This window comes from Curcuma longa, chromosome 3 (assembly GCF_044706935.1).
Source record: "Curcuma longa cultivar G26 ecotype Majalengka, Jawa Barat chromosome 3, ITB_CL_G26_1.1, whole genome shotgun sequence".
NCBI lineage: Eukaryota > Viridiplantae > Streptophyta > Magnoliopsida > Zingiberales > Zingiberaceae > Curcuma > Curcuma longa.
This window is the reverse complement of record NC_133863.1, coordinates 2,799,085-2,824,309: the sequence shown is the minus strand read 5'-3', so window position 1 is coordinate 2,824,309 and position 25,225 is coordinate 2,799,085. Positions and strand designations below refer to the sequence as shown.

At 36.7% G+C, this 25,225-nt stretch overlaps 2 protein-coding genes, 1 long non-coding RNA gene and 1 pseudogene across 3 annotated transcripts; all 4 read left to right on the top strand.

The window, feature by feature from the left end:
• Nucleotides 1–3,366: 3,366 nt before the first annotated feature.
• On the top strand, nt 3,367–5,377 carry LOC141824475 (WAT1-related protein At5g07050-like; annotated as a pseudogene).
• A 10,374-nt stretch (nt 5,378–15,751) lies between these two features.
• Nucleotides 15,752–19,613, top strand: LOC141822821 (uncharacterized). Its single transcript, XM_074710140.1, has 4 exons — nt 15,752–16,140; nt 17,826–18,025; nt 18,335–18,979; nt 19,332–19,613. The coding sequence occupies exons 1-4, from the start codon at nt 15,852–15,854 to the stop codon at nt 19,536–19,538; spliced, it is 1,341 nt and encodes a 446-aa protein (XP_074566241.1). The 5' UTR covers nt 15,752–15,851; the 3' UTR covers nt 19,539–19,613.
• A 1,533-nt stretch (nt 19,614–21,146) lies between these two features.
• Nucleotides 21,147–22,116, top strand: LOC141822799 (uncharacterized). The gene is made up of 3 exons (XR_012601360.1): nt 21,147–21,239; nt 21,598–21,757; nt 21,830–22,116. It is a non-coding gene; the product is annotated as an uncharacterized LOC141822799 (long non-coding RNA).
• A 532-nt stretch (nt 22,117–22,648) lies between these two features.
• LOC141825062 (UPF0603 protein At1g54780, chloroplastic) lies at nt 22,649–24,984 on the top strand. The gene is given in 4 exon segments (XM_074712438.1): nt 22,649–22,811; nt 22,814–23,131; nt 23,378–23,570; nt 24,597–24,984. Coding segments are annotated over 4 exon segments (882 nt in total). The 5' UTR covers nt 22,649–22,688; the 3' UTR covers nt 24,845–24,984.
• Nucleotides 24,985–25,225: the final 241 nt, after the last annotated feature.

Here is a 25,225-nt window from a genome sequence, read left to right as displayed (position 1 = left end):
TTGAATACAATGGGCTCTAGTTTTTGTTTCTGATGATGAAATGAGGCACCACAGCTCTGCTGAAGTAACAGCAATGTTTTTTTAAGAGAACAGCTAGGTTTCTCCTAATTGATCATATCACTATACATAATTACCTCATATATATGATTGTGATTGATTATCTTGCCAGCGAAAGCAGATCCTTTACTTGTTTACAGAGCTGTAAGTGTAATATGATTCAAATGCTCTATTCCATCAAATTCTTATGAACATATATAAACCAGTTTAACAATGTTTGTGTAGCCATCTGAATAATGAGAGGGGTTCTTCCAATGAGATGGTCTGATGAGAAAGATGTACGTAGAATTAATCTGCACCCTTCTTTTTTGCCACTGCATAGGTATATAAGCAAATATTCATCTTTAGACCATTCAAACATTGTCGTTTTGCAACTTCTTTTGTTCAACAAATAAGCACTTAGCTTTATGGCTCAATTGCTGAGAAAATATGCATAGCAGAATAGGCAATGTACGTAGATAAGCTTTTTTTCCTCTTAAAGTTGGTAATGGCATGATCATTGTCCTGTTTCTTATAATATATTAATTATAAAGAACATCCATTATATTAGTAATCAATCTCTTGAAGCAAATAATTTTTTTTTTTAAAATAAAAATACGACTAGCTCTCCAAAGCAAGATGAAATGCATGGCAAGAAAAGGCTAAGTAAAAGGTCCAAGGAGTGAGGTACTGCTGCATGAATCTTTGACCAGACAAGCTGAATCTTAGCTTTAAAGCCACGGCCATGGCAGTGCAAGACATTCTTTAGCATGAAATGAAAGGCATGCACCAAGAGGAAAGGAACTAAAAGACAGAGATGGTATGGAGAGGACCGAGGCGGATTCTTGTCATAAGACAACAAACAATGGCGAGCATCTTTAGCCTGTGAAAAGAATATATATATGCATTCGGAGGAGGAAAAGGAAAGGGTGCGACTAGGTATTGCATTGGCAGGGAAGCTAAAAAAAAAGTAGAGCTAAAAGATACTTTCTCACTTTAATTGACTTTGATTTGACTTAAGTGGAGTCAACGTGTCCTCGAGGTAGTCAAGCATGCAAGGATTATGATATATAGGTAAGCAAACATGATCAACTATATATATTCAGAAGGTTTTGAGGCATATATATATATATAATTGAGAGATGACATTGCATGCGAGTTTGTGCATGGCTAGCTGTAGGACCAACTTAGTTCAATTTGAATCAGTTGTCACTTGAACATGTTTAATTTGTCAGTGTTCAATGTTGATTCCAATTTAGATTTAGTCATTGCTCTCACTAATTTATCTGTTGAAGAAAAACAAAGTAAGAACGTGATAAATGAACAAAAATACTTTTTGAGCATTTAGACAATTGATAGGAAACATCAAATTAAATACTCTTTATTCCCTTAGCTTCCTGATCGATATATATCTATATGACGACACCAACCATATATATGCTTGCAAGCTTTTAGAGGTTCTGGACCCTCACTCGTGGCACACTAGCTAGCTAGCTAGTCCAAACACATTTCTTCATTCATGTCCCATCTCCTTTCACTTTGTTCATAAAACCATTCCATAAGGCTCTTTCTCAAACATCATCATCATTTTTGGAATTATGATGTTTATATTTGTTAGGATATGTCGTCGATCGGTATTAATAATTTGTCGATGCATCATTAATGCATGCTAGCTAGCTGTATTAATAAGTTAAGATTGTCGATATGGTAATACCTAAAAGAATATTAATTCCCAAACAATTATATATATATATATCCTAGAGCATGCACCATATAGCTATCAAAATTTGCAAGCGATATATGGAACTTGTTTCCCTTTTGACGACTCGATCGATCGGTGCAGTGTGGGTCGATCGTTCGAGTTGCTCAAAACTATATATATATGGCATTAATTAATTAATTAATTAATTACTCGTTCTAGCTAGCTTTTGCAAAGGCTTTCTTACTTCGTCCTTAAAAGTTGGGGCTCTAGTCAACAGGTAGACTGGCCGTTGCTAATTATAATTAATTAATTTAATGTGGGAAGCCGAACAATAGGCCTGATCGATGTTGGACTCCACTAGCTAGTCGATCGATCCTTAAAGCTTCAGGTGAACTTATGCTCACCCAGTCGTCAATTCATTTTTCAAAATTAAAGAAACATAAGAGCTAGCATGCATGCAGTAGCTAGGCGATATATCTTAATTTGTTTAATTATATGATTTGTTCTCTAACGTGAATATCATGCACACAGTGGGCATGCATATGTGTATATATATCGATCATCACAAGACAAACTTTTTCCGGCCAAAAACAAAATACGTAGTACGTGTATGTGTCAATTCTGCATGCCACCTGCATGATAAAAATATATAATTAGGCTGCTGCATGCTTTGTCGGTCGAATTAATCAACCTGTCATTCATGTTTCAGAAACAAAAATCAGGTGAATATATTCATAAGCACAATCATCATTAATTTTGGCTAATGAAAATCCATCCAAATGGTACGTGGATGCATCCACCAATTAATGTATATATATTGTCTCCAAGTGGAAAGCTTACCAGACTCCACAGAGCTAGGAAATTAAATTTAACATGCATGCATGTCAGTGGAGGCTGCTGGTGTGCTGGTTGCATCTGTTCCTTGCGTGTGATGCCCGGCCCCTAAACATTATTAATTGTTCCCTCACTTAATTAGGAATGCCTTAATTACATTGCTTATCTACAAACCAAACATATATAACAGTACTAATTAACAATGCATGTATCAAATGATTCATCATCTAATCTAATTGAAAGTGTCAGATTGGTCTTGTCCATTCCACACACATCCATATAATTTGTTTGGCTTAATAGGTTCACTCAGTATATTTATATATTTCCATTCATTTGATTTAAAGTCAATTGAATAACTTGATTGATTGATATATCGATCTAAGCGCCAGCCCAATTTGCATGATATTCCTATAATTAATAATCAACATTATATTGGCTAATTAGTGTTTGAGGGTATGAGGTTTAGGGTTTAGGCACGGACCATTCAATTAGGAAAAGCTTAAGTTAGCTATTAGCTAGCTAGTGTCCTATAAATAATTGGTAGCCTCATCACAGCACTGGCGAGTGCCACTGGGCCCCAACCTAATGCTGCCACGTCCGATGCAATTCACGCATCCTTTTGGGAAATTAAAGCCCGTTCCCCGCATCATCCATCCCTTCACGTCTCTTGCTCGACCGCATTATCAAATAAACATGCCATCTCCCCGCATATATTCATTGTGCGCATAGAAGATATGCTTCCTCACGTACGGTACGGTGCGGTGCGAGATAAGGAGTTTATAAATACGCGCCAAATGGCCATGTCCTTCATCAGGAGACTGATCGAGCTAGCGGTACACCGAATTGCCTCTCCTCTCCTCTCCTCTCCTCTTCACTTCTCTTCCTCTGCAAGCTTGAACAGCCAAGATGGAGGGATGCAGCAAGCTCTTCCAAAAGTGCAAGCCCTATGTGGCCATGACCTCCCTCCAGTTCGGCTATGCCGGTATGAACATCATCACCAAGGTCTCCCTCAACCATGGCATGAGCCACTACGTCCTCGTCGTCTACCGCCATGCCTTCGCCACCTTGTCCATTGCCCCCTTCGCGATCATCCTCGAAAGGTACCGATCGGCCTCTTCATCTTTACTTCACACTGTACTAGCTAGGCGTACGCACATATATAATTCTAATCACTGATGCACGTAACGCCCGTTCACAGGAAAATCAGGCCCAAGATTACGTTCCCGATCTTCCTGCAGATATTTGTTCTAGGTCTCCTCGGGTCAGTGATGGCTTGAAAGAATTAGAAGACTTTGGTTCGTAGTTAGTTCAAAGATTTTAACATGCTCTGCTCTCTACTGAATTTCAGGCCGGTTATTGATCAAAACTTCTACTATGCCGGACTGAAGTTCACGTCGCCGACCTTCTCCTGTGCCATGAGCAACATGCTCCCTGCAATGACCTTTGTGTTAGCTGTCTTGTGCAGGTATATATGTCTATGCATAAGATTGATTATTATACAGTGATCATATTCTTTGTATGTCTCTGCATGCTAATTGATGTGGTGGTCGCGATTGATTCATCAAAAGGATGGAGAAGTTGCAGCTGAAGAAGGTGAGATGCCAAGCCAAGGTGGTGGGAACTCTGGTGACGGTGGCCGGTGCCATGTTGATGACGCTGTATAAGGGACCTCTCATGGAGATGGCCTGGACCAAGCAGACGATCAGCCCACATCACTCTGGTGCTGCTGCCGACTCGACCGACAAGGACTGGTTCAAAGGTTGCATCTTCCTCATCATCGCCACTCTAGCTTGGGCCTCGCTCTTCGTCCTTCAGGCGGCGACGATCAAGAAGTACGACGCTCCCCTCTCGCTCACCACTTTGATATGCGGCGTTGGCACTCTGCAAGCTGTTGCTGTGACCCTGATAATGGAGCACAAGCCCTCTGTTTGGAAGATCGGCTTCGACATGAACCTCCTCGCTGCTGCCTACGCTGTCAGTCTCTCTCTCTCTCTCTCTCTCTCTCTCTCTCGCTCATAAATTCTAGTTCGTGAGAAGATGCTGACCAGTTCTCCGGGATTTGGATCACTTATGCAGGGGATCGTGACGTCTAGCATTGCCTACTACGTTCAGGGTCTGGTGATACAGGAGAAAGGGCCAGTCTTTGCCTCTGCCTTCAGCCCCCTGATGATGATCATCGTGGCAATCATGGGGTCCTTTATCCTTGCTGAGAAGATCTATTTGGGAGGGTAGCTTTCTATTCCTGTTCCTGTTCTGATTAAATAAGTTAGAGGGCTTCCTTCCTCCCATATAACAAGGACTGTGGACTAATTAAAACTCCTATGATATGGCATGTGCAGCGTGCTGGGCGCGGTGCTCATAGTGTTTGGACTCTACTCTGTTCTCTGGGGCAAGCACAAGGAGAACAAGGAGAAGACCATGGAGGCTTTGGACCTACCAGTAGCAGTACTGCAAGACGCTGAAGAGAATGGGAAAGTGAAGGAGATCATCGAAGTCAGCAACTTGGTGATCTCCTCCCTCGACAAGGCTGTGGATGTCCCAGTACAAGGTAAATCCATGAATGCCAAGGAAGAGCCATGAGCAGGGAGTGAATCTACAGTGGGAGGAAGATGAGTAGCTAGGTACAGGGTCTGAGGTGGGTTTTCTTCAGTTTTAGGGTCTCTTTCCCTCTTCTTGTCCTCGTGGCGATTGAGACTTCAATTTGTGCGAGTTATGATTTGTAAGTTTGGAAGGAATGACAACGAAGAGCTTTAAAGTCCCATTAAGAGTTATTGATGATCAATTATGTTTCTCTCACTACTAGAAATCAATTTATTCCTAAGCATGCTCACGCTTGGTATGCATTAGTGGCCTTTAAGCGTTCTAAGATCTTCATGATAGTCGCAACTACCTGCTCATGATCTTACACCTCTTCTTAACAGTCTTGAAGATGCATGGTCATTGTGATCCTTAGCATTTGAATATATCATTTGATGCTTGAATTTTCTGTCATGTTACTCTCATTGTCGCGCCCCAAGTGAACTCTCTTCCCATGGTCGAAGACACTCACTTCAATGACATGCAATTTTTAAACTCAGATGAAGAGTAGTCCACTCATTTGAGGTTATAACACTCCTCCATTGGCTCATCACTCTTAGAATGCCTCAACAGAGATAGCATGATGAAAATGTCTCAATTGAAAATAGGTATAGTGAGCAGTGTAAAACAGTCGAACAGTTCACAAGCTATTCAAGTCTTGATTTAAAAATCAATTAAGTTAATGAGCTGAGCTCCAATCTGATTTCGAATTCAAAAATATTATTGAATTGACCTCAAGCTTAACATTATTTGATCTGTGAGCTCGTAAACATATTTATTTAAAGATTTACAAACATATTCATTGAGAGACGTATTCATGAACTATAAGCTGAACTCGAGTTTAAAAATTAAAATTCGAATCGAACTCGAACCAAGCTCAAGCTTAGAGAAAATGAACCAAGCTCGAGCCTCTTACTGTTCGGCTCGGTTCAGTTCGTTTCAATTACACCCCTAGGTATAACATTCATACATATTTTAAATTAAAGTTATTCCCTTTATTTATCATTGATGACAACTGGTGTAAAATGCTATTTTACAAACACCATCTTTTGATTCTAACGTATAGAGGAAGAATAATAAAAGGCAAAGGTAATCAGTGAGCAGACAAGATTGCACAGTGGATATATACAAGGTTAAACAAGATATCTTAAGAACTGGTGTATTGGAATTTAATATTAATTAGCATTTATACAAAGTGCATGGATAAAGAAAATGATGCTTAACAAACCAAATGAGATCTGTTTCAGCACATACAGACATCTTTTTTAGTGAGGTGTGACTGATTCCAAGTTCCATTCCCTCCAGATTTGTGGGCAACTTGTGGCACAAAGATAATGAGAGGAATATCATGCAGAATTTTACGTTCTAGAGTCTGATCTCTTTTCTGCATTCTTATATTTAACATGGAGTTGATTGATACCTGTAATCCAAGTTCTGGGCATCCTCTAGTAGCATGGTGTTCATGAAGAATCTCATACCAATTTGGCATCTTAATTTCACTTTTAGTTCATAATCCATTGGCATCTTTCACTTTTAGTTCATAATCCATTTCAAGATCTTTAGTAAAATAACCCTCTCCCTCGTAGGGAAAGAGATCACATAAACAGATTTTATTAAAATAAATACTCTCGTCTTCACAAATAACATCAACGGCATGAAAAAGAAGCCTGGATCATAATCCACACCAACAAAAAAGCTCTCAGAATCTTATACTTAATGGATTTACACCTTTCTCAATTGGTTGGAGTGAAATATGTACCACTGCATATCATCCTCACTAAATGGATAAGAATTAAGAACAGTGCTATTTTAGAATTTCCAATTCAATATGTTAATTAATAGCCACTAGCCAAACAAGTTCATGGGAGTATATTTGGAAGTCACTATGGAAAGAACAAATCCATTATTGATAGCTGCAACAACAGCAATTCCCGGCGTATCTGTATATTATCATATATTTTTTTAAAAGTTGAGCTCATATTTAATCTTTCCATTAAGCAAATGATCGGAAGGCCAGTGCTTAATTACTTCTTGCCTAATCATGAAGCCCTTTTATGAGGAATCTTGATGTGACCTCAGTGATGGCTCAAGAGTCTTAACCCTTTTTTGTATAAAAAGAAAACAAATAATTTTGTATGCAATATCATGACTTGAGAATATAAATCAATGGTGATGTGGTATGAGATCCCAACACAACACTGCTACATGGTGTTCTTTTCGTACTAGTGGAAGATTTGCTTGATTTGTTGCACTGCTTAAAAGAGATTTTAGGCTTTTGTATCGTGCAAATGACCAGGCAAAGGTCACTTAAGTGACATAATCTGAACAAATTGGATCCAAATCCATCTTATGATCCACTGGTTTGGTAAAGAAAGTTTGTTCATGCGTGCAGTGAGGTGTTTTTTCTAAGTGAGCAATGTGGTCTCAAGTTCCTGATAGTGTAATTTCTAAGGGGTGTTGCCTGAATAAGTTTATTATACTCGTATTTGATAGTATAATAAACAAAGTGACGTTCATTTTGACAGAGAATCATGAGCAAAGAAGAGGCACGTCCATGAATGAACTAATAGCAACATTAAATTGAATTCCCAAATGAAAACTTAATTGCATGTAATGAGTAACAAATCCCAACTCCTAGAAGCGTAAATCAGGCCACACCATACGATCTAGAAAAGTGAGTTATGTCATAATAAATCTGGCATGGTCTATGGGTAGTACTAGGCAGAAGTGGCTCAACCAACCGGCCGAGCTAGGGACGACCTGCATATTGAATTTGAATTAGATCCAAAAATTCTAAAATATATTTAAAAAGAATGGTTTCGTGCCAAACACAGCTTGGTGCAGTGATTACGTCATGCCTGATAAATCCATTTCAACAGCACTCCACGCTCTGTATATACCTTCAATTCTTCCGCTTTTTTGAAATAATAGACCATCTAAGATGAGGCAAACCAAAGCATGTCATAAACAACATCTGTTCTCCTCATGCCTCCGAACTTTGAAGAGAGTCCATGATGACCGTCTCTGTAGTTTTCTCTCTTTAAGCTGACTGTAACTGATGGCAACACACTGTTTAAAACAAGGCATTGGTATCCCCATTTTCCACGAACTGTGCTTTTTCTTTTTCTTAGAGGAAAAGCAGGATTTTGACCATTGTGATGCCTTCAATTAAAGGCAGCCATGGCAAACTCACTCATTTATGAATCGACCACCTTTCCAATATACCATTTCTTCTCCTTGGAAGAAGAAAAGAAATCCAATTAGAAAGAGGAAAACAAGAAGCAAATAAGAATTGTTAAGACATAGTTTAATTTTTCTGTTTGGGGGAAAACCAGTGAGCAATCTATTTCACTGTTAATCATGCTATCATCTAAATTCATTATTTATCATGAGATAAGACACTTTAAATTTTTAACTCCCATTTTACATCTGTAGCTTCAGAATTTTAACGCTATGGAAAAGACGGCAAGTTTCATCAAATAGGTGAAGTACTAAATGATTGGCTTATCTTTGCTTAAAGTAATCATCCAAAGGGAATTAAGGAAGAGATATGTCTATTTCAACCTTTACTTTATCTTCCTTGCTGGTCTTATAAATCAATCCTGAAGTACCTACAATCATCAACCTTCTTTTAGACGCATTTTTATAAACAAGAGGGCAAAAAAAACAGAGAAGTATAACTTGATCAGTATGCAACCCTTTCATAATAAATAACCTCTCAGCATATTTCAAAGCTATATCTATTTTAAAATACTAATAATCACCACTTTTCCCCTACCCTTTCCTAAATCATCATCTTGTTCATCTATCTTTCTTTCTTTTTTCTTGGAGTAATCTTCCATCTCTGTAAAAAGGAAATCCTACCACTAAATCTTTTGCATTCTTTCTCCAGCAATAATTAACGGATGGCTCCCTTTCAGCAAAAAGAGCGCACTGCAACTGATTGAGTCATCAATTTTTTTTTCTAATTGCAGAATACCCAATTTTTCAGAAGCACAAGTCTGAAGTTAGATATTCAATGGAAAGTAAATTTACACTCTTTCCAAATGAAAGGTGAGTGGATACATGCTTCATTAACTTGAGCAGGCAAATTCCAAAAGTATGGCTAGTCAGAATCCCTCTGAGACTGAGAAAAAAAAAAAGAATAAAAAGAACGTCCTTGAACTCAAAATAGAGACAAATGCATTGGTGAATCAATTGGACAATTTGGACAAAAGTGGAGTACACTCAGACTCCAATAATACTAAATAATTGGCGTCATACACACTGCTATTTGTGTGTGATAAAAGCCACAACTGAGTGGCTGATGAAAGAAACATATACATTTTAATGCCATCCAATATGGAGTGATCAGAGTGCATTCATGTCCAAAAGCAGCTCTCTGAAGAAGAAAATGAAAATATCAACTTTTGAAACATTATATGCAGACTAGAACTGTGTTTTTGAAGTTGCATGCTGGAGTATCGTTTCCTGCTGCCAGCAAAGGAATGAGCCAGTTGAACTAGTCATCTATCCATTGTGATGCCATGATTTGTTTAGCAGACAATTGGCAGTTTTAGTCATGAATTATGATATGAATCTAGTTGAATATCTAATGTGTATACATCAGATTTATTACCTGTTCTCATTTAGATGAAGTGTGAAACAGAAATTTTTAGTTAAGTTGTGATTAACAAAGCTCTAAATTTCCATTCACGTTGTAACGCTCCCAACTTTCATCCAACTGCAATGCTCTATTCCTTCATACAACTCTATTGGACGTCATCCCCAAGTCTTCATTTGACATCTTGGCCAAATGCAGGGAAAGGGCCAAGTCGTGAAAAGATTAGCTGCCCTTGAAAGTTGTCATCAAGAAGAATTCATTGAAATGGAGAGCTCTATCCCTTAAGATAGTGCAGTACTACACAAGGTCCACAATGGTCACATTGATGTAGATGGTAGTGCAAGCAAGCTAGTTGAGGGGAGGGGAGCCAATCAAGTTTGTGAGGATCAAGATTCTAACAAGGAATAGGAAGGCAGTCCATATGTTCGAACCATAAGAACGAAGCCTAGGATGTAAGATCCTATAATTTAATAGAATATTCTAAAAACTAAAACTATATTTGACATTTATCATATGTAACAATGATGCAAGGTGGTAATGTGTCCACTCAACAAATTGATCAAGATACATAGACTATTGTAGAAGAGTTCATCCTTGCAACCCAAAACACAACCCATAACGACAACCATGAGGCCAATGAGTTATATCGACACTACAATGTTTCAAGAACCAATAGTTAAGAAAAGAGTCAAAGCTGCAAACTCTCATTGTTCACTATGACTAGATATGAAATGCCATGACAAAATAAAGCCAAACAAGTTATCATCTGTCTACTCTAAAGCAGATTGAGTTGCCTACCTAGAGCCTATATTTACCCTAGAATATACTGAAGGCAACTTAAGCAGTTCAAGTTCACAAGTAGTTTGTTGCATATTTGATAATCAAGATAAGCAAAAGTGAATGTATAACCCTACATATGTATTGCATATTTCCTGCTTCAATTCCAATTTTACAAATGTATTGACAGTATAATTAAGAAATATTGCCCTCTAACTGTTAAGTAACAAATCAAGTGCATTTGAATTTAATCACTTGCTTTTATTGGTAATGTTTACTTTTTTTTTTTTTTGCTTCAATGCATTATATTTATTAGTTTTTATCCATCATAACTTTAACCAACTATAAAAAGCATTATTGGACAACACCCAACTACACAGACAACTATAAGTCCATCCTCCTCGTATTCTGCTCTAGCATACTTGACTATTGCTATTCCTATTACTATTACTATTACTATTAATGCACTTCTCTCTTATCTTGTTCATTTTAACATTTAGGGTCCAACTTCTTCCGATGATGATATAATCCATTCATTAATGGTCATTCTCACATAAGGGGTTCCCTTGAAAACCCATTTTAGGTTCCTTGATGCATTCAAAGTTGGTCTATGAAATATATCTTATTATGAAATTGACAACTCCCATTAAAATCATAGGCACTATTAATGCCCTTGATTTATTTACAATTTATTGTTTCTTGTTTATGTGCTTCACCAAACTTCATCTGCTAAACTATCTATACTTATATCACACATCACAATGGTGTCGCTAAGCACAAAAAAAAGCACCTACTTGATATTGCAAGTCCTACAATGTTCCATATGCTCAAAATTTTTTGGAAAGATGAGGTTATATACTACCTGATATGTTGTGTCTCTTCATTTGTACTTGTGGTAAAATCCTCTTCTCCCATATTTATCCTCAATTTTTTCCTTTTCCCTTTACCACTAAGCATTTTTGTTTATTTATATCTGATTCATGTTCTTGAACATAAACATAATAAACTTAACTATAGATCCACTCGTTGCATTTTTGATGAATGTTTTCCCATATTTATCCTCACAACGGCCAGCAAAATCCCGCTGCAAGTGATGTCAGTGAATGTCCAACCATGACCGTACAGAGCCAAATGGAGCCCCCTTAACAGTATCCATCACCTTCTACGATTGACTTATCATCCACAATCATGTGGATATTAACCTTCTATAAGTGCAAATTCTGCATTTGCCAAACAGTAAGCTAGTTTTGATCTGAGTAGCTAGAAGTAACCAGATCTATTTTAAGCACAAAAGTTAGACTTCAGCTCTACCTAATTGAATAATTATTATGGTCATCAACCTGAGTGGAGAGAGAATTTCATTGATGAATCTGATTTGATAGGTGACTGAATGTCTAAGAATTTGTATGATTCTTTCTTCTACCTTAAACCCTGCAACAGTGGTTTTATCCTAGCCCACTATTCCTTAAAAGAGCTGGTTGCTTTTTTATCTAGATTAGAAAAAGAATAAATATAATAAAAAAACTAAAAGGAGTATAAGAGTAGCATCAACATAAATTCCATAATTAACCTGGGCAAATGTTCCTCATTCCCCAAGCTTGGATATGAGACTAGATACATCAGCTTCATCTGATACCCACATTTGTAGTTCTGCCTTGTATTTTCTGGCTTTGTCTATTTTTTCCCCCATACCGATTATGAAATTCCTGTTCAAGTCGCCCTTTTGTCGTCTCGTTTCCTCCCCTATTACTTCATAAATCCTGATTCAAAATAATTATTATTTTTACTACGCACGTACAGTACAACTGAAGACGAATAGTATTACAACTGAAGTAATGTATTGTTCCAGGTCTCATAATAATCAGCATTGCATTACAAGATTTTTAGGTCAAAGCTCACTCTAATACCTCAAATAATCAGAAAGACTTCATTTTCTTATACAACTTATGCGATAATCGAACACATTGGTAGGGCAACCAACAATTTAGTAGAATGTGTAACCACACTAGATTGTACATGTATCTGTTTCCTCGCCCAGCAAAATTTACCACAAACTGGAGTTAGTTAAGAGAAACAAGTACTATAAGAATCTCTGCTGTCAATGTCAAAAATCAACAAACAATAGGAGTAAGAAGACTTGTTTATGCTTCACCACGGTCTCGGAACAATCTACTCTAGCAATGGCCTGGATCAATAGACCCGCCAGTCAATAACATCTAGTGCAAGAAATATATTTGTACTCGACCAATGGCATAAACTATCAATAGCAAAACAGACCGCAGGAAATCATACAAAGTGAATAAAATGATGACCTAATTCATTACTCTCTACCAGTAAGTCTTCTCTTGTACCTCGCCACGGATCAACCCTAGCCCTCGACCAAACTCGATGCAGATCAAATTCCTGACAACTGTTGTATGAAAGAAGATAGATGAAGTGTAGCAAAAGGGAACAAACAGAAGCGATACCGGCTAAAGCACCGACCCCTTTGCTTCCCTGTCGAATCTCATCTTTTTAAAGAAATAAACTCATTCGCTAACGAATTGGACAACTCAATATTTTTTGTTTAATCTAAATGTATATTATATATTGCATACAAAATTATATTTATATAAAACTATTATGTCAAAAATGTGATAAGTTAAAAATATTTTTAATTTTCATACAGAATGAAGTACAGCATTATTAATTATATCTATGTCTTTTCATCCAATTTTTAATATACAAATTGTGCGTGCGTTATCCAGTGTCTCATAAAATGTTAAAATATTTTAGTGTTTACTGAGGAACAATCATTAATTATTAATTTTTGTTAATGGTTTTATAGTATCATATGTACTTTTGATATTCCAATTGAGAATATTAGACGACGCACCATAATTTATATTTGTTTTTTTTATTTGTATATAAAAAATAATCATTTTATTATTTTTTTTTGATAATTCAGATATTTAAATTTTGAACTCAACTAATCAAGAGGGAAAGCTTTCCCCATCTGCATCGTAGTTCAGTCAGATTTGAATCATGAATAGAATACTACTTTACCGTATTTGATTCATACAAAAAAACTTTTATATTTTTTATTTTAGTGAAAAAAATGGAAAATAGAATCATTTTCCACTTTCTTAAAATTAAGCTTTATTGTTCATAAAATTAAAAATTATAAAGAATTATTTAATTGGATAAATTCTGTTACCCATTCAACAATGTTTGTTGTTACTTGCAAGTGCTATATAAACACCTAAAGCATTCTAATTGAAAAAAAAAACATTTTTTGTGTTTTTAAATCAAGTGAATGGTAACTGTTATATATACCCAAAGTGTTTTAAATTATAAAGAAATGCTCTTATAGTCATATAGTAGTTTTTATACTTTTGAGTAGTTATATGTAATTTATCAAAATTATTACGTGATGCTAAATTATTTTAAATTAAAAAAAAACTTAACTTCTTTTATCCTTTATATATATAAGCTACTACTATGCATTTATTTGATCTCTAAAGTTAAATTTACTTATTTTGAGTTTTCTCTAGAGTCTAGACCCCCCCCCCCCCGTAAGTAAAAAAAATTATTTATTTCTAAATAAACAAGTAAGTAAAAAAAATTATTTATTTCTAAATAAACAAGAACTTGAAGGAAAATAAAAATAAAAACACTGAAAATGGATGAATGACGATGTAGATAAAAAGAGAGAGAGACTTTATAGCAATGATAGCGAGACGAAGCAATATTCATTGGTTTGATAGAATTAAAGAGTTACAATAATTTTAGAGTATCTTGTGATGGATTGAGCAAAATGTAAGCTAAAAGAGGATCAATTTAGTTTTATTTAGATAAGTATATATACATATGTCTAAATGAACTTAGAAAGTTAAATTTAACAATTTACCTAGGCATCCTAAAAATCTCTTTTAATAATAAAAAAATGGTCTTTTAATATTTTATTATAATTTTTTTTTTTAATTTTCCCCAAAAAAACAAATTAGTTGACAATCGGTCAACTTATCCGCATGTGGCTGGCAGGCAGCCCATGGTATCTGTTACCAGCGGAACCCGCATAGTATTTTTTCAATCTATGCGCCCCACCCTTCCCTTATCTACTATGCTACTCCGGTCACGACCAGTAAAGAACATCCCTGCGATTGTCTCAAAATGCGGCTCCCAGCCCGCTTCCTACGTCCACTACGGCTTCGAATGGGGTCCACCTAGCACACCGTTGAGGAGCAGGTAAATTTAATGGGCCTGTTCGGCCAAGGTACGCCCTGCTGCTCGTAGAAAAAATATCTTCGATGACCGCACTGAGATACCTATTTTCACCTCGCATAACATCTCCACTCTCAGTAAACCCTGAAACCGGCGCATCATTTAACAATTTACCTGGTTAAGGCATCCTTAAAATCTCTTTTAATAATAAAAAAATGGTCTTTTAATATTTTATTATCAATTTTTTTAAAAAAAATTTTCCCCCCAAAAAACAAATTAGTTGACAATCGGTGAACTTATCCGCATGTGGCTGGCAGGCAGCCCATGGTATATGTTACCAGCGGAACCCGCATAGTATTTTTTAAATCTATGCGCCACACCCTTCCCTTATCTACTATGCTACTCCGGTCACGACCAGCAAAGAATATCCCTGCGACTTGTCTCAAAATGGGACTCCCAGCCCGCTTCCTATGTCCACCTACGGCTTCGAATGGGGTCCACCTAGCACACCGTTAATTATCTTCGATGACCGCACTGAGATGCGTGTTTTCACCTCGCATAACATCTCCACTCTCAGTAGACCCTTGTTCAGGTAGATGAAACCGGCGCATCATTTAGCCGGGTAGTGTTTTGGGTAAGTTTAAGAAAGTATTTAACCTCCGCTCGTCAAAGAAATTGGCACAAATTTATCTCCCTAATATTCGTTACTCTTGCATACACCAGCCTTGTGCTTGGAGGAAAAAATTTAGCCAGTTGGTCTAGGGGTCTACCCGCCAATCGTAAGAATGGGTGACGACGCTGGGTCGTATGGAAATCAATCATATTCGCAAGTAAGATCATCAAAAACACGAGCAGGTTAGTCGGTCACGGAACCCATGTGACGATCAACCGGAGACCGCCACGTTTCACTTCCTGTTCGTCCTCTCCTTCCTTCTTCACTTCGCCACCTCAAGTCAAACGCCAGTTAAATAAATATCAAATCCGTCTTTAATCTCCTTCATTCGTTGCCTTTCCTCTCTCTCTCTCTTTTTTCGCCACACACTTCTTGTTGTGGTTCGGTGGCGGTGGTCGACGTCGTTGCTCAGCGGTGTTCATCCACGGGATTCCGCCGATCGGAGCATGGATTTGTGCGACGTCGCGCTCCCTTACACTCTCATCGGGATTCTCCTCTGGCCGCCTCCACGGCACCCTGGCGCCGTGGCCTGCGCAGGCCGCTTCCTCCGGGACTACGCGTCTCGGGCCACCAACGCCCTCCTCTGGATCGCTCTCATCTCGGTCACCACCATCCTTTTCAGCAGGCTCGCTAGGCTGGTGCGGCTGTGGGTCCAGGGTAGCCGGATCCCGGGACCTCCCTCGACACCCTTCCTCGCCCTGATCCCTGGCTGTGGATCCCTAGGGAATTTCAGCGGTAGAGTCTGGTGCTTTTTTTTTTTTTTTTTTTTTTTGTTCGCTTTCTTTTGGGATGCAAATTTAGGTCCTGTGGCATTTTATCTATTGGAAAATTTAGTCTTTTGGCTCTTGGTTTTGCGTTGTGGGAGAGAGGAGATTATTACCTCTGGTTTACTTATTTTACATCTTTTGATTAAGCCTTAAGTCTGCGATCTGCATACTGCACAGATAGCAGAATCCTTAGCTCTTTGTGATGCTATTGGTGCTTAGTTTGAGGAAATTGATTATTTCGTGTATTACACTGAAAGGGAAAAAGAAAAGAAAATCTTCTCGTTGAATACTACGGTTAAATTAATCCAATTTAATATAAGAATACACCTATTATGTTATTTAAGTGTTATTTTATTATTTTTCGTTCTCCGTAATTGATAATATAAAGAATATTAAAATAATTTAATATTTCTATAAATTAATGTTTGATTTGATTGAATAAAAGATATAACTAAAGCGGAGACTTTTGAAAAATGGGAGTTACTGAAATGCATGCGAACTTATGTTAGATATTATTTACCCTAGTTTTTGATTAGAAATAACATAAGTTCAACCTAAGTTTTAATAAATAAATAAAATTTTTATTGATTCCATCTGACTAGATCCAATTTAAATATCAATTCGTACGGCATGCATGTTGCGTAAATCGATATATTTGTTAAACCTCGGTGCTCTACCTACAAAATGGACTTGATTTATGCTATTTTCTCCTTGAATTCATTGCTTATAAGTTTTCCTTCAGTTTGTTGTTTCTCTAGTTTTAAACAATGCAGCATGACCGACGATGTAATTGTTTTGCAAACAAATATTTTAGAATCATTTAGTAACTGGACCTTACAATTTCATCACCTTTTAAAGCCAAAATTGTCTTAGTTTATCCTGCAGAAATGCTTAAATCTTGGTAACACTAGGAATGCTACTCTGAATACTGTTCCATTATTTTCTTCTATACTTAAATCACAATCATTTATAGGCACTTGATGGTTTATCAACATATGGCATAACAGAGTTGAAATTGCAATTCATCATGAATGGGGAAAGTTGATCCAATTGATTCGTCTTTCTTTAATTCGAACACTGGTTCTCAGATCATAACATGAATGTACAGCATGGTGATCTCAAATATTTGGACAAACGGGAGTAGATGATGATGGTGAACATAAATGTAAATGACCACTTGCAAGAATATCGCTCAATTTAGTATTCACTCACAATAACATTTATCTTCATAAGTAAGAATGAACCAACAGTATTTTGTTTGACAAAGTTATCGAGCGATTTTGAATTTCATTCCTGTTTTTCATCATTGTTCGTCTATAATTTCATGGGAGTTCTCAAGAGCAGCTCCTAATTAGATCATGATAAAGTGTTTGTTGATTTCACAATAGTCTTATCTGATGATTAGATGTGGCTGATCTTGTCACATCCAAATGGTACCTAATCGTATGTTTTCTTAATTTGAGTATTGGCAAGAGAAATGAAGTTACAGAACTTCAATTACTTGCATGGTTCCTTGATATCTCATAGTCAATTGTTGTTTGCATGATTCCTTAATACCTTGTCGTTGTGTTGTTTGAGTAACCTGCGGTAACTTCTAAAAAAGAATATGAAACTTTATTTTGTTATGTATTTTCTAAGTTCACTGAATTTCAGGTTATCTATCTGATTTGCATGAGAAGTATGGACCAATTGTCAGACTTTGGCTGAGTCCAACTCAGCTTCTTGTTTCTGTCAGAGATACTAGGCTAATCAAAGAGATGTTGATAAAGGCAGATGATAAGTTGCCACTGACAGGGCGAGCATTTCATTTGGCTTTTGGTAAATCAAGCTTATTTATATCATCCTTTCACAAGGTATTTTTGGCTAAATGGGATTATTTTCAAACAAATTGTATCATATGTTCCAAATTTCTCTCAGGAGTGATGGCATAATGGTGTTCTATAGCAGTTCTTATATCCTATCTTTCTACTGTATCATACTTCAACTTTCCATCGGCTTGCATAAGGCCGCTCATCTACTTATAGTATATTACTTGAATAACTTTATGGTTATGTATTCTTGTATCCATTTGTTATTGTTGGAGATTATGATCATTCTTGCCTTGTTTAGCATACTGCAGAAAATTTGTTTCTCAGTAAATGTTGTTTATTCGCTGGCCATAGGTACAAACAAGAAGAGAATCTTTGGCAGAATATATGAATAGGAGACTGTCTGTGAGGACAAATTTTATTCCTTCAAAGGTTGTTGAGTGTGTCATTGACAGAGTTGATACAATCATGGTTGCGGACCTTCTAGATTGCATACAAATATCAAGACAGCTTGCATTTTTTGTTCTTGGAAGCACATTTTTCGGGGATGCATTTTTGGATTGGCCTAATGCCAGCATATATGAAGAACTACTAATGACGATTGCTAAGGATGGTTGCTTTTGGGCCTCTTATTCGGTCCCTCCTTTCTGGAGTAGAGGATATTGGAAGTACCAATACATGTGCAATAGGTTGAAGCACCTAACACAAGATATGATCAAGTATTGCATGGACAAATATGACTCACTGAGCCAAACTGATCACAGATCTTATAGAGAAAATGAGGACATTGGAAAGGAAGCTAGATTGGATGCTTCTGTTTTGCTTGATAATATGAGATCAGGTGGTCTGTTCCTGGAAGAGGTGGAAAAGTATTTCATTTCCGAAGATGAACCATGTGGGAATATACTGGGCTTGATGTTTCATGGATGCCTTGCATTGGCTAGTTTAATTAGTAGCATTCTGACAAGGCTTGTAATGCATCCTGATTTACAAGAGAAGGTAAATCTATTTCTTATTTCTTCCATATTTCAGCTTTGGTATCTGTTAATGATTGTCAGTTGATCTTCCTACTCTCTATCTGGTCTAATCTCTCAATTCTCAACTTCTGAATGTACTTTTGTTTTACACACTTGCTACTCATGTATCATTTGTTCACTTGTTAGACAATTTAAATTTATCTAGGCTACATTAACATTACCTTGAAACTCCATAATTTAATAAAGCATATTTTCATTGAGGTGGTGCTATTTTATTATTTCAGCTTCCTGATGTTGAGGGACTTAGCTCAATGAGCTAAATAGAAACAAATTTTAAGCTATTCATGTTCTCTTATCTAGCCTCTCTGCTGCAGTTGTACTTGGAGATTGTTGCAGTTCAGGGGAATACGTCCAAGTTGGATTTGCATGATGTGGAAAAGATGAATTTACTGATGGCTACAATCTATGAATCAGCTCGATTATTGCCAGCAGGACCTTTGCTCCAAAGATGCTCTCTTAAACATGGTATTAATTTATATCTCTCCTTCTTTGTTCACAAATTCATATATTTAAAAACATGAGCATTCAAAGAACAGCCCAATGAAAGGTAGTCCGTGTGGAACATTTTGCTATTAGTGGTGAGTAGTAGGTAGCACTGTATAATTTTACTGGTCTTCTTTATAACTCATTCAAACTTTGAGCCTAAAAGCATTACAAATAACTCAATAAATAAATATCACATTATCGTTAAGAGACAAATTAAGAAACAGTTTGTGGGATGAGCAAATTATTTTGACAAGGATTATAGAAAACAAAGATCAAAAGTCTGACTTCTACCGAGCATGCCTAAAGGAAAATACCAATCAGCAGTTATACTTTGAATGAAGCATTAAGGTAAGGAAAATGCCAATCATAGTAATATCATAAAGAAGGATAAATATCAACATCATAGTTCATCAGATATAGTTGCTCAATTGAGAATGCAATTATCTCATTTATTGACTACCTAATAATGCATTTGATCGGAGGATTAGGCTTTATTGTGAATGGGGGTGTAGGAACCGGTGCCATAGGAGCATAATTTCTAGTTAGAACCAACAGACAAGGAGGACAATTTGAACGTCTCTTAGTGTAACAGTAAATGAATAGTACTGAAAATTGAAAATATAATTAGAATTTATATTAAAGCAGATAATTTTATATTGCATGGAGAACAAGCTTTTCAAACAAAATATAAATGGAATTTTATCTGATGTTAGCATACATGTTCAGCTGCAAGTTGTAAGATGTTTTACACATCTTCTTCTGGCAAACGGCTTTGCATTAATTTCAGCACATTTGTCAATAATCCCTTAATCTGCATAACTTCTTCATGCAAATCTACGTCTGTAGATGATGAAGCTTTTGACTTTTTTGCGGGTGGAATCTTGCCCAAACAGCACACACGTCCTCTCTTTTCATTTTTAGGTCCTTGTACTTTTGCAAGCAAGTCATCCTTCCAAAATGTGAAACCTTGTTTGCTTTGAGATGCTTGCGATGTCTCACCCTCGGATACGTTCTTTTTAATTTCATCCTGAAACACTATTTATATAAAAAGAAGTCATAATTGTAAGAGTGTGACATATATACAACAAAGTAAAAATCAATAAAATAATTACAGACGTTCAAGCAAACATATATAATGAAATCTTACAATAACACCAGTAGTTTTGTCATTGATAATTATTCCATTCTTACGAGTTCGAGTGTCAATATATACCACATGACATTCTAGTAACACTCCTTTATTTTTTCTTTTTCTAAAATCAAATAAATTATGAGTTTCACATAAAATATATAATTCAATAACAATGAATGCAAACAAACCTTCTCATCAGTCACTACTGGAAGACTTTTGTACCCATACAATGGGTATCTTTAAGCTCAGCACGATTTTGCTTATTAATTCCACTTATTTTTTGTACAAAGCAAGGAGGAAACGTCACATATGTGTATAATGTTATATAAAATACATATATGTAAAACAACTTACTTGCCCTTCTTCTAAAAACCAATGATGACTAAAGCACGATATTGACCTGGATCAACTCGATCATCAAGTAATGTAGAAGCAATTTCTTCTTCTGTGTACTGGGGTCAAATGCTCTCTTTAAATCATGCTTCCATTGTCTCCATTTGTCATTCTCCATGCTTTTCATCTTTTTTCTCATTACAAAGACCATGTCGAAGGTTGTAGTATAGAAGATATCATGCTAGAGATGGATCGCATGATCCGTCCTCAGGTATAATTTTGTTACTTTTAGTTATTTAGTTACAGTGAATAAACTTTACATGAACTTCACAAAAGATGTTTGTCATAATTTGAAAGAAAAATGGTTATCCTTTATTCTGAATTGGAACATCCTTGCATGACATTCTTTTTATGGGGAACACAATTAGTTGCACTGTCAAAATACTTGCTTCACCAAGGCACATTGGTCTTCAATTTGTCTTCTGCAATTTCTTTTCATGTGCACTACCAACAAACCTGAACATAAATGGTGCCACAAAAATGAGCAGACCAGAAGCTAAAACCCCTTATGTTTATGATGATAATGATATTTTAGTTACCAAATTGCCATTTTTTCTGTATATATCCAGGGCTTTATTATAATCAGAGACGAGGAGTCTATTGTGTCCACAGTCCGAAATCTCGCACCCAAGTTCCTTTGGGACTTCACATTGCACATGTTAGAAAATGAGGAAAAGAAGATGGAGCCTGTGCTAGTTTGCCGGAAGAAATTTTGGGCTATCATTTGAGGTAAGCTGAATATAAAAACCTACAAAGATTCTTTTTCATTTCTGTGATTTGGCATCGACTCTAACTTTGCAGAAGGATGCAGTATCTCTGGATCACTCCATATCACTGGTGAAGTCCATCCACTTCACTCCATGTTCTGGACAATCGAACTTGGATACTAATGAAGTTCCACATAACATCATGTGGAAGAAGTTTTGCTATTATTTACTGTATGACAAAAGAAAGTTTGAAACGGACTCCCAACTAGTTTATGTGCAAGTCTAGTTATGGCTCATTTTCTAGCTTTTAATTGTTTTGTCATGCATGGTCTCATCAGGCTGTATCATTTTAATTGATCGATTCAATCTACCTCCTTTCTCTTTTCCTGGTTGTACATGCCAACACGGTATATCTCAAAACACCAGAATCCAGTGCTGGTACTAGGAACACCACACTGCTCCCTGATCTTTAGTATTTAATGGTGTCAGTGTACCATGCTTGGTCCGAAGCTCATTTGTCTGACTGCCTCAAATTTAATAAGTAAAATGTATAATAAAATAATATTGACCTAAGTTCGATCAAGATTATTAAGATAACAAAGTATTGTAGATTATTAAGATAGCTAAGTATTCTCAAATTATTAATCCTCTTCTTTAAACAGAGATCTCTAACCTCAAAAAATAAAAAATCATTTGACAAATTTTTAGTTGTATTTATAAATCACGCCAAAATTCATTCATTACAGACAAAATACCTTATCCGAATAAAAAACTAGCCGTCCAATCACACCACTCCAATTCCTCATCAAATCCATTACAGGGAAACTTTTTATTTTAATTTTTTTTTGAAAAATAAAAATAAAAATAAAAATCCAACTGGCTAAAAATTCACGACCACTTCACTTCGCTCATTTCCACCCACCCTCTTCACTTGCATCTTCGTCCCTCCTTCAATGGAGACCATCCTCCTCTCACCTTCCACCTTCACCCCTCTCTTCAACCCCAAGCCCTACTCATTCCCTAAGCAACCCAAGCTCCCGCTTCTCTCCAAATCCTTCGCCTGCGCACTCAACAATCCTCCTCCTCCTCCTCCTCCTCTTCTTCTTCTTCTTCTTCATCGTCCTCCTCCAAAAAGACCTGGATCTCCCATTTCCACCATGGCCTGGCAGCCGCTGCCCTATCGCTCGCCATCAACTTCTGCCCCGTCCCCTCCTTCGACCTCCCTGCCGCCGCTTCGGAGTTCGACGTGCTGAACGAGGGCCCCCCGCAGGAGTACATCCTCGATGATGCTGGCGTCCTCAGTCGTGTGACTAAGTCGGACCTGAATACCTTGTTGTCTGATCTGGAGTCGAGGAAGAATCTCCACATCAATTTTGTAACTGTCCGCAAGCTCACGGTGAGCAGCTTACTTGAGAGAAATGGTAGAGTTTCTGCTAGGTTTTCATTGTGTTCTGTCTGACTATTTCCGTGGCCCAAGTTGCGAGTTTATTTATTTTATAAATGAACTATTCTAATAGTGATCGTACCATATTTTGTTTCAGAGTTTGTGTGCGTTTTGAATGGCAATATCATTTAGATACTGAGATGGGGTTGCAGAGATTGTTTCCTTCACCTAAACGCATTCAACAACTTTGATTTGCAGAGTAAAGCAGACGCTTTTGAGTATGCTGATCAGGTGCTCGAGAAATGGTATCCTTCTGTTGAAGTAGGAAACAACAAAGGGTTAGTTGTATTGGTTACCACTCAAAAGGAAGGGGCAATCACAGGAGGACCTGCATTCATTCAAGCAGTTGGAGATACTATTCTTGATGCGACTGTGTCAGAGAACCTTCCTGGTAGGAATTCTTCGGGGTTTTTTTGTTGTTTTTCTTCAAAGGCATTCAGTGTTAGAAAATTTTAACTGCCAACAGGTCAAAATGGTGACTTGTCTACTTGTAGTAATGGGCAATCTTAATGTGCACAATGACTTTTGTTAAAACTTAATTTTCCCCCACAAATGGTGTGTAACAGGGGTCTGGCTAATTTCCTCTATGATACAAGAACTCTTCTGTGATTTGCATTGTCAAGGAAGAGTTTATCGTCCATCAAACTTGAAAATAAGCTCCTTGGAATCTGACTACCAAAGTATGCAAATGTGGTGATTGGAGCTTTGTCTATAAGGAGGAAAAGGCTCCTTGATATCTGACCGATTCTTTTTGTTTAAGCATGACTTTGCTTGAACCTCTGAATTACTAAACTTAAAATAACTCAAAAAAATTATTAACAAAAGGAAGTATTCATTTAATGGTTTTATTTCAAATTGAAACAACAGGCCAGACTCCTGAACTTGGTGACATTCTTTTGTATATTGATTTGGCTGCATTTTCTTCAAAGCATTTATTTTATGCTTTTAGTTGATGAAATTGTAGCAAGAAATTATGCAGATTCATTATATATCTTAGATAACAAGTTTTCTTACATAGTTTTGGTTTTATTTTCTACCTGGGTTGATTTAGGAGTTACCTAAGTTTTCAGTTTAAGCAAGCATTTTATGAACACTCACATTTAGAAATAATGGTAGCTTCATCTGTGTCTCATATTTTTAATTAGTTACACGTACTACCCTTTAGCTACAAAAAAACTAGCTTCTGCTTCTGATCAATATCACTAATTTGCTATATATGTTCTTGACAATTTTCCTTCTTTTGAGATCATAAATTCTATCTATCAAATTCAGAACTAGCCTGTGAAAAGTATTTATGGAAACTGTTATTGTCTTGCATTCTGATCATCAAAATTTAAATACTGGTCATAGTTATTATTGTCTTGCATTCTGATTATTAAACTTGCAAGTACTACTCATGGTTATTATCGTCTTGCAGTATTAGCTACAGATGAGAAATATAACGAGGCTGTAGTCTCCACTGCGAAACGTTTAGTTGCTGCCATTGATGGGCTGCCAGATCCTGGAGGGCCTACATTCAAGGATAACAAGCGTGAATCTAACTTCAAGTCTAGAGAAGAGACGGAAGAGAAGCGGGGACAGTTTACTCTTGTTGTTGGAGGTTTGCTGGTGATTGCTTTTGTGGTTCCTATGGCACAGTATTATGCTTATGTCTCCAAGAAGTAGCTGATGGATGAGAGGAGAAAATTCTAGTTTAAAGTTGTATCTCTATTTTGAACTGAAACCCAAAGAATTTTGAGTTGTATATTCTATATATGCCAACTCCCATTGGCTTGAATTCAATCAAATGACAAAAAATTGGTTTACTGGCATTTCGTAGGTGAGGTGTTTGTTGGTGTACTCAACAAGATCTTTAATGGATATGATGAGATTATACAATATCAAGCTCGTTCCTATTTCATTCCAGAACTAATGCTCTTTCAGCAAATCCATGTCATCCTTCAGCAGATATGATTTGTTCTATTAAGTTTTGCAACGACCATCTTGGTCTTTAAATTTTTGTTTTTAAAACAAAAATTCTGCAACATCCTCTTCTTCTTTACCTTT

What these genes read in the sequence shown, in the direction of transcription:
- LOC141822821 (XM_074710140.1), top strand. Translation starts at nt 15,852, where the DNA reads ATGGATTTGTGCGACGTCGCGCTCCCTTACACTCTCATCGGGATTCTC. An exon ending in ATCCCTAGGGAATTTCAGCG is followed by an intron (nt 16,141 to 17,825) that starts GTAGAGTCTGGT and finishes ACTGAATTTCAG; the next exon opens with GTTATCTATCTGATTTGCAT. An exon ending in ATCCTGATTTACAAGAGAAG is followed by an intron (nt 18,980 to 19,331) that starts GTAAATCTATTT and finishes TCTCTGCTGCAG; the next exon opens with TTGTACTTGGAGATTGTTGC.